Source organism: Haplochromis burtoni, unplaced genomic scaffold (assembly GCF_018398535.1).
Source record: "Haplochromis burtoni strain Fernald_Lab_line unplaced genomic scaffold, NCSU_Asbu1 Contig_237, whole genome shotgun sequence".
NCBI classification, from domain to species: Eukaryota; Metazoa; Chordata; class Actinopteri; order Cichliformes; family Cichlidae; genus Haplochromis; species Haplochromis burtoni.
The window spans coordinates 142,264-151,611 of NW_024582598.1; the positions used below are offsets into that span (position 1 = coordinate 142,264).

Below are 9,348 nucleotides of genomic sequence, written 5' to 3' on the forward strand. Positions count from 1 at the left end.
CCCAGACACACACACACATGCACACACTCCCTGTGAGCAACTGGACAAACACCTCACCCTGCTTCTTCCTCCTCCCCTTTGCCCAGGGATCGCCTTCCCAGAGTGGGCCTACAAGCCCGAGTCGAGCCCCGGCTCCAGACAGATCCAGCTGTGGCACTTCATCCTAGAGCTCCTGCAGAAGGAAGAGTACCAAGGGGTGATAGCCTGGCAGGGAGACTACGGGGAGTTTGTCATCAAGGACCCAGACGAGGTGGCCCGACTGTGGGGGATAAGGAAATGCAAACCTCACATGAACTATGACAAACTGAGCAGGGCTCTGAGGTATGTGTTCATACGAGATGTGTTGAATGTCAGGCAACCGCACTGTTTGCATCAGATAAATCAGGCTACAACCCTGCGGTTTCCATAAAGTGTTTACTCTTGTTGGATTTAATCCCCACTTAACATCTCTCTTTTCCATGTTGGCAAAAATGGAAAGATAAAGGTGGGATTTTTCCTGGGGAACGTCAATAACCTCAATTTCTCCTTATCTCTGGACATCCTAATGGAAAGTTCACCATTGAGCTGCCAAATAAAAAATTCAATAGGGATTTCAAAATTAAGCCCCAGTGTGAAATTGGACTTTTTCAGAACAGCAAAACTACTCGACACTGAACTTGCTGAAGGTGATTAAAACAATGCCACACTCCATACCTTCAGCAGTTTACACCCCCAGCCAGTCACACACAATCTTCTTATGCAAATACCCACTACCCAACTTGTTCCCCTACCCCACCCCCTCCCTCTGCTTTCCTTCGGCCTCTCGTTAATGGGGACTGTCGTCAGAGTTTAATTGTTATAAATTGGCTGGGGCCACAATTAGCCTTCTTAATTAGCCTTACTTAATTGCTCAATTAAGGGCCATGGCACAATTGCCACGCAAAGCAAAACATGTACACATCATTGCACTGGGCTCAGCCAGTGTGGATACATGCAGATATGTACACGCTGCTGTGTTTGTTGATATAGTGTGCCTGCATAATGAGCTCACCACTATTTAATGCTGAGGTTGTCTCATGAATTCTGTGTTTAGCACGCTCACTGTGGCTGCACTCACACAAAGGAGTCCAAAAAGTCCACAAGGAAACCAGATTTAAACTTGTATTTCACAATAAGACATCTGCAGGTTTTTTTAATTTGTCGCATCCCACTTCGCCCCCACCCCCTACGCTCCTCCACCTGAGCACTCAGCTTTTACCTGGGCCAGATGGCTCCATGTTTTTCCTTTGCTGCCGATCAACGTGGCATCCTGGCAGATTGTACATTGTGACACCTCTGTGGGTGGCAAAGGAAACTGGTACGATGACGACCTGACATGCCCAGCGGGAGACACTGGGGGTCGTTACCATGGAGACCTCTCTTGCTGTCCCACCTCTTTGTGAATGTGCTTTGCTATTGGAAACGGTGATGTTTTTTTGTCATGTCAAATGGTGTCATTCCGACAAATTTCTAATTTTCTAGAAACAAAAAAGCTCATCTGATAGTGTAACGTGATGCTCACATTATTTCTTCAATTGATAAATAGTCCTGTGCATAATGAAAGGAACATTTACTTCTTGTGTAGTATTTCTGTGTGAGAGGTTCAAACGAATTTAGATTTTGGGGGGTTTTGAGGCGGGGGGTGGGGGGGTGGGGGGGGGTTTGATAATTGCTGAATATAAAATTCACTTTACAAAACCATATTGTATTGAATAGAGGCAGCCAGACATGAATTGATTTGAGAAAGGAGGAGATGAATAAAAACACTGGGAAATCAGCACAGCTCTTGCCTCACAGCACTGAAGTTGTTTATACTTTACTTATAGTGATGAAACACAAAACCTTGATGTGTATTATATTAATCCTTCCCACCTCTTTTCCTTTTCCTCTTCCTTTTTCGTTTATCACTTCACTCCATCCCTCCATCAATATTCTCTCCCGCTCCTTTGCAGGTATTACTACAACAAGCGTATTTTGCACAAAACCAAAGGGAAGCGTTTCACCTACAAGTTTAACTTCAGTAAGGTTGTGCTGGTGAACTACCCCATCCTGGACATGGCCAGCTCGCCCTTCTTCCTTGCCCAGAACCATTTCAACGGGGGCTCCACCACACCAGACTGCAGCCCAGAGGTACACACGGTAGGATGGAGGGTTTGTGAGAGGGGGTGGATGGGTAAAAGGATATATGCTGTATGCAAGTAGTAGATTTAGTAGCATATAAATAGAAAATTGTGTGAATAATGTGAGAAATCATACCTATGTATGTTCAAATTGTGTCTCTATAGCAGGTAATAAAGAGAACTAGCATTTTAAAACAGAGGGAATTTAAAAAAGCCAAACTTTAAACAAAGAAAAAGGATGAAATATAGCAGGACACCGCACTCTGCTTCCTTAAATTTTTATCAACAAAAATTTAATTCAGGTAACTGAAAACCATTCAACTCGAGCTGTTATATTTCTCAGGCACCTGCTGTGCATTCCCCCTTTTTTGCAAAAGAATGGTGGTATTCATCGTAGCTATCTTTTATTCACTCTGTCTAATGGGGGTCATAATAGACTACAGTTTGATTATTATTTGCCCTAAGAGATTGTAAAATTTTTACAGAGATAAAATGTGTCAGAACACAAAAAAAGATGGAGGCGTGAACAAAAATGTCCTAATTTGGTTAAAAAAAAATAATGTTATGACTTTACTTGTGTTTATAAGATATTTAGAGATTTTTCTTTCTTTCTTTTTAATGGAAAAAAAAATCAATTTCTGCGTTTCAGATTCTACACTAAATTATAGATGTGGCTGCACAAATTGATGAAGAAGGCTATTTTTTTGACTTGGGTATAAGTGCTGGTGTGCAGATAATTTTATTTTAGATGACTAATGTCCTAGAAAGTACAAGTAACTTGAAAGTACAGTAAGAGAGAATCATTCATCAATTGTCTGTGCCGTCCTTAAGATGGGGATAAGGAGACGCGAGCTCTGAAGGAGACCGTGGAGGGGGGACGGTTTTAACTTGCCCTTAAAACAAAAGAAGACGTTATCCCCTCTTTCTCTCATCCCTGTCTCCTATGGCGTATCCATCTGTCATCGATTGAAAATGAAAGAAATAGAAAGCAAAGGGGTCGCGTCAGATCAGATCAATGGCGGGTCATTAATGCGGTTTGTTAAGCAACGCAGCTCTCGCAGCTTGGGAGTACAGTCTCGCCTTTCAAACTTGGGGCTGCAGGGTGACAGATACTACTGATCCGCAATCACGCTAGGGGGAAAAAGAAATCCCCCCGTGTCCCCTTGATTCCTAAGATTAAACTGTTCCACTTATTTTACCTCTTCTTTGCAAATTTTAGACAGAAAAAAATCTACGCACTCACTGACACGCACACAGCTGCCCTACTTCTAAGTGGATGTCATTCTCTCACATCTCACTGCTATTTGTCCTGTGTCCCTTTACACAAGCTGGCCCACAATCCCTCTTTCTTCTTTTCATTTATCCTTTGTGCCCACAATCTTAATCATTGGTCTCCATTTGACTCTGTACTTTTCCTCCCTTTGAGTCTCTGAGCCCGTGCGTCCTCCTGCCTCCTGTTTTTTTTTTACCCCAAGTCCCATGGCTTCCCTTTTTATCCTGTCCTTGCTGCGACTGTGTCACTGTTTGCATCACACTCTGCAGGGTGCTGCTGTCAACATATGACTTTACCCAGCAAAGTGCAGCAGCATCATAAAGGCAGATTTGTAGGAATATGTGTGCCGTATGCAAGCTTTTTTTATTATTATTATTTCATGGTACAAACTCATCTCTAACCTCCTTTTCTTTGCTTGTGTCTCTTTCTGCCGCTCAGGCCATACAGTCCTTGTTTCCTCGTTTGCCAGACACCAGCAGAGGAACCTCCCTTTTCGATCGGGGGACCACAGCACCAGGACCTGAAGGGGACAAACTGAGACTGGACTCATTTCCTTTCCTAAGTTCAGGTGAGCAGAGAGAATGACAAAGTTGGTCAGATACGTGCCGGTCTTCCTCTATTGCATGAAGAAAAATACACTTATATATATATATATATAAAGTGTATGATTGGCAGTGTACAAACAAAGGGAGGAGGAGAAGGTAGCAATGTAAGGAGAGCAGAGAGAGAAATGAGGATACAGTGAGGCATGAACATTTATTGTTAAAGGAAATAAGAGAGATGGCTGTCCCATAGCAGTCTACAGTGAGACTGTGCTCCAGGTGAGAAAGCCCAGGTTAGCTGGTGAATTATGCATGTCAGCTGTAGTGAGACACAAGTCGAGGGCTGGAGAAATCATCCACTTTTTCAGCGCAACTGTTCACATTTGTCCCCTTCTATCTCAGAAAGTGAGTTCAACCAAACACAGCACGGAAGTGTCATTGTTTGCTTGACTGATGGCACGCATGCACAAATGCATTTCGTTTGCAATCTCTGCACACGCATAAGAAGGTATACGAATCTGCAGAGCTCGAGAGGTAGTGTGTAAACAGACTCACTCACACACATATGCAATTCTCATCCCAGAACCGGCACCCTCTCCCTCCTCCCTATTCTGTTTGTCCTCAGGTCCTATTCCCCCCTTCTTCCCTTCTCACCCTCCTCTCCCTCCCATGTGTCCCCGCTGTCCTAATCCCTTCCCAGGCAGGAAGGCCCTAATTGAGGGTGCAGGCTTCAGTTTGTGGCCTGTGGGCGCCCATTACTGTGTTTTCATAAGCAAGTGAGGCCTGCCTGACTGATTCAATATTCATGTGTCTGCCAGCTACTCCTGGCCCAGCACGCAGAGACTTCACCACTGTCAAATTAGCCCTGCATAGTAAATAACAGAGTGAAAGAGAAAAAGAGAGTGAGAACGGCTGGGAGAGAGGTGGAGGGTGCAGCAGAGAGAGAATCTTTGAGTCGGTTGTCATTTGGAAGGAAGTAGACTAGGTTGAGAGGCAATGCGTTTGTTTGTTCATTAAAATTGTATTCCTGCATCACCTCAAATTTGCCCCCTCGCTCTGTTTTCAAGTGATTGAATTCAAATACGCAACGCAATTTGCTGCACCATAAGTGTTTTTTGCTTAATTTGAAATGATATCATGACATGTCAGAGCATTGTGGGGACAAATGTCGACATTATTTCTCAGTGAGAATTTTCAACAGTGTGACTGGTTTCACCGCAATGATGCGCAATCAAAACAGAAGCAGAGTCACTTCACATATTTCTTTTCTTTTAAATATACAAGGAAATGATAAGCCGTTTGGAAGACGGGAACTCTTCTTAATTGTTTTTCACTGCAGTGGAGAATCTTTGTGTTCACATCTGGTTTGCAGCGGTGTGAAGTGGGTGTACTACACAGTACCGGCATGCATAAATGAACCATCAGGTTTTGTGTTGAAAGCAGCCGTGCCAGAATTAGCCCCTGTGGCTCCTGATTAGAATTGCTAATACCACTGACTATAATTAGTGAACATTCTTGGATGTTGTATGTCAGGAAACCTTTGCCCCTTCTGAGAGCTAACCTCCATCTCTGGATTTTCTCTGTCCTAGGTGCACCGTGCTATTCAAAACCCCCGTCCCTGCTGGGCCCGTACCCTCGCAACCCACCCTTTGACTACCCCTGGGGCTTCAACCCCTACCTCCCAGGGGCCTTCTCTCTCAACAACTGCCCCAAATTGCCCCCTGGCTCCCTCTACCCCTCCCAGTTTTACCCCAACCCCTTGCAGAGCAGCCTTTCACAGCTGCCTCACCCCTTCTCCTCCCTGCTCCCGCCTGGAGAGGCAGGTGGGGGTGAGAGGGGAGCAGCGGGGCAAACTGGCGGGACAAATGGCACAGCGGGTGGTCAGCCGGCCAGACTCTGCCTGCCGCCGTACCAGGGCAGCCTGTCGATGGGTCGGACAGACATTGGCAGCGGGGCGACACTGGGAGAAAGGGTGGAGCCCAATCCTCCGGGTCTCGGCTTGACCTTGGGCCTGGGAGCGGTCAGCTTAGGAGCTGGGACTGGGACAGACCAGCAGAGCCCCACAGAGAGAAGAGGAGGGGTGAAGCAGGACCCAGAGTCAGACTCAGACCTGGAGATAACAGATCTGAGCGACTGCAGCTCGGACAATGAAAACGAGCATGAATTTGGCATTCGGAAGGAATCCAGCCATGCGAACCGATCACAGCTTGTGTTAGATGGGAAGAAAGGAAGCGTGTTGCCTCCCATCTCCTCTCTTCCTCCACCAGTGTCCCCACATCCACTCAAGAGCCTGATGCCCATTACTCCTCCTCCTCCATCCCTGCCTAGGTCACTCTCACCTTCCATGGCTCTGCATGAAAGACACAGGGAGACAGAGACTCTCAAACTGATACACAGCTAAGACATTTTCTGATGTGTCCACCATCTTGCCAGTCTATGGTCTGATAACTCTCTTTTTCTCTCCTTGTTTCTCTGAGATGAATTTTCCACTTTAAATCATCAGATCTTTTCCAGCCCTTTTCCAGGAATGGCAGTTAACTTCTTTTACTTCTAAAACTGCAGTTTTCCTGTTTGCTGTGCAAGTTTTGAGCTTGCCAGCAGTCCATTACACTACTGATTCATTCATCTTAGAATATATGGGGTGTACAGTTTTTAGAGTGTCGGCTGTCTCGTCCTTTTTATTTTGATCTCTCGCACCAAATGGTTTGTAGATTTGCTTTATGCATTGCCAGCACTAGTCTACAATTTGCTGTCTGCAGCTGAGCTACGAAAGAAGGCATCGAGGTGGGAAATTACAACACAGCAATTCCTGCCTTGACAAACATTAACAAACAACATCCCTAAACTAACAGAACAACAAATGATGCTCAGATCGATCCAATTTTACAGATTTGTCCTGTAATTCTACAGATTTAGACTATAAATAATTACTGTGGCTTTTAAGACATGGTCAAATACTGCCACCTAGTGGTCCTTTCACTCAATGTCGTTTTCAAAGAACTGCAAGTGTGTGAGTGAAGCTACTGCCCTGAGTTCATTTTGCACTGTTTTTTAAAATATATATATTGTTTATTGTGGGTTAATTTAAATGTTAACAATCCATCTGTTCAATAGTGCTAACTGTGACAGTCTGTGCGTATTTACTTTGTCTTGGTGCACATTTTCTAACAGGAAAGAAAAAGAGAGCAGGAGGGAGCTGGACCAATCTAGAATTTGTATGAATATTTCTGTATATATTTTAATATGGTGTACATGACATTTAATTATAATTCACTATGATAAGATTTAGCTGTATTGTTGTGATTTTATTCAGTATTTAAACATGTTGGAAAATTATAAGCTTAGGTGTATCAAAATTGAAATTATTAATGGCAGAAGATCTGCACTCTGAAGACTTTTTTTTAATGTTGAGGACAGAGCTCACGTTGGGATTTGTCTCTGATTTCCTCAACCCCAGTTAATTGTGCCCTTTGGTCATTTTGTTCTTGCCAGATGCCCAGTGTACAAACCCTTTGGGTTCAAAAACATGCCGGCAGACTTATTTTTCTAGTTAGCATTCACCCAATGTTCCTGTACTGTAATTAATCTAATGTGAATAATATTGGTCTTTGCATTTTCTTCTTTAAATCCTCCCCCCAAAATCTGTTTTGATTATTTTTCAATCGATTCTTTTTGTCCATGCCAGCAGCAGAGCAATTTGTTTTGCTTGAGGACACTAAACAGTGGTGGGAGGGAATACTTACAAAAAAAACCTGTACCTTTCCTCTCCCCAGATCTTATGACCAACATCCTTTCTACAGCCCTGTTTCTCAGCGTGGAGTGAACAGTGAATCATATTGTACAGTTTCATAGCCTTTATGCCGATGGTTTGTCAAACAGTGGCAGTATACCGATTATTTGTGAAAGCTCTATTGTAAAGTTAATGTAAAACTCTATGTTTGTTGAGTTGCTCCAGGAAAGGCCTCCAGTCACCTCCACAGGAAGAACACTAACAGCTGTAAATACTATTTCCTCGTGTGTGTGTGTGTGTATGTGTGTACACATCCAGAAATGACAGTGCAGTGGTTTTACCTGTCATCTTTCTTTGTTTTACTGTAAAGAGGAAAAATGGAAAGTGCAAAAAGAAGAAAAAGAGTAATATCTTCAAAAGCAATAAATATTATTCTGGATAGCGGACTGTTGACTGTGTTGTTGAAAAGATTTAAAAAATACGGGTGCTTCATACATCACAATTCTGACACAATCTGTGGAATTCAGGTAGTCAGTGAAAAGAAATATTATATTATATTATATTATATTATATTATATTATATTATATTATATTATATTATATTATATTATATTGACACAAATAATGACTTGTGATTTTTTTATGCATTGATGAAAAGTCAGTGAAAAGTGTCTCTTAAACTGAAAAAGCACAGTAATTGCACACCATGCCAATTTAATTTGAACTTTTCTTTTCCTATAAATAATTAAATCTTGTTTACATTTAGAGATCTCTGCCCAAACTTTCTGTTACTTTCTGTTGTGTTTAACTAATTATTTACCTGCTTTTCTTTTAGATTGGCTTTTACAAGCTGGCAAAATGCGGACAAATGAGACATTACAATTACACATGCAGAAGTTGTTATCACCATTTTGATGTATATTTTAATGTTTTAAGATGATTGTTAGGATGTTTTATGTATGCCACTTAATGATAGGAAACATATTCTATTCAGGGAATGTAAAAAGTTTAAACTGTTTGTTTGCCATCTATAAAAAAAAAAGGGAATTTATAAAGCATTGCGTAATAGCACAAATCATACTGAGGCACTTTCAATGAACCTCATAGTATTACAGAGAGGAATTTATTACTCGCACTTAAGCTCAGTCAGCATGTGAAAAATATTTTAAAGAAAAAACACCTCACTATCAAACAAGAAACGTCACTGTGCTTGTGATGATCACTGGTACTCACTAGACAAAACATTTGTAATGGTCATTATCAACTGTAACTAAATTTGTTGGACAAATACACAAGGAGTGGGGCTGCAGACATAGAGGGTGAGTCTGTTAGAAAGGTGTGCAACAGAAAATAGTAACATCATCATTAAAGTTCAGATCATTTAATGTATATGTGGCATCCACGTCATGTGTACATCATTTGTCACCAAGCGCTTAGGCCTCAGTACTTTTCTACGTTAATCCAGGGAGAGATTAAATTAATTTTCAAAGAAGTTTGTCAACCTGGAAAAAGATTTAAAGGTCAAAGAGAATTTATAAGCTGACACAGTACAGGTAAAGACATGTATTAATGATTTAGTGGTCATTTTGGAGACATTATTTGCATCTACAATGTGTTCTTTCAGACTAGTGACACAAAAAATTCCCAAATACACATTTAAGGGTT

At 42.1% G+C, this 9,348-nt stretch overlaps 1 protein-coding gene across 4 annotated transcripts in view; it reads left to right on the top strand.

Moving 5' to 3' along the window:
• Positions 1–8,123, top strand: part of erfl1 (Ets2 repressor factor like 1) — a 48,918-nt gene extending 40,795 nt beyond the window's left edge. For 3 of the 4 annotated variants that reach the window (XM_014338731.2, XM_014338730.2, XM_042227007.1), the window contains exons 4-7: positions 87–321; positions 1,971–2,157; positions 3,850–3,979; positions 5,543–8,123. In XM_014338731.2, coding sequence (XP_014194217.1) covers positions 87–321; positions 1,971–2,157; positions 3,850–3,979; positions 5,543–6,354 — 1,364 coding nt within the window. In that variant the 3' untranslated portion in view covers positions 6,355–8,123. The remainder of the gene's footprint in view (positions 1–86; positions 322–1,970; positions 2,158–3,849; positions 3,980–5,542) is intronic. The other variant, XM_005938263.3, reaches the window with a different exon arrangement.
• The last annotated feature ends 1,225 nt before the right edge of the window (positions 8,124–9,348 follow it).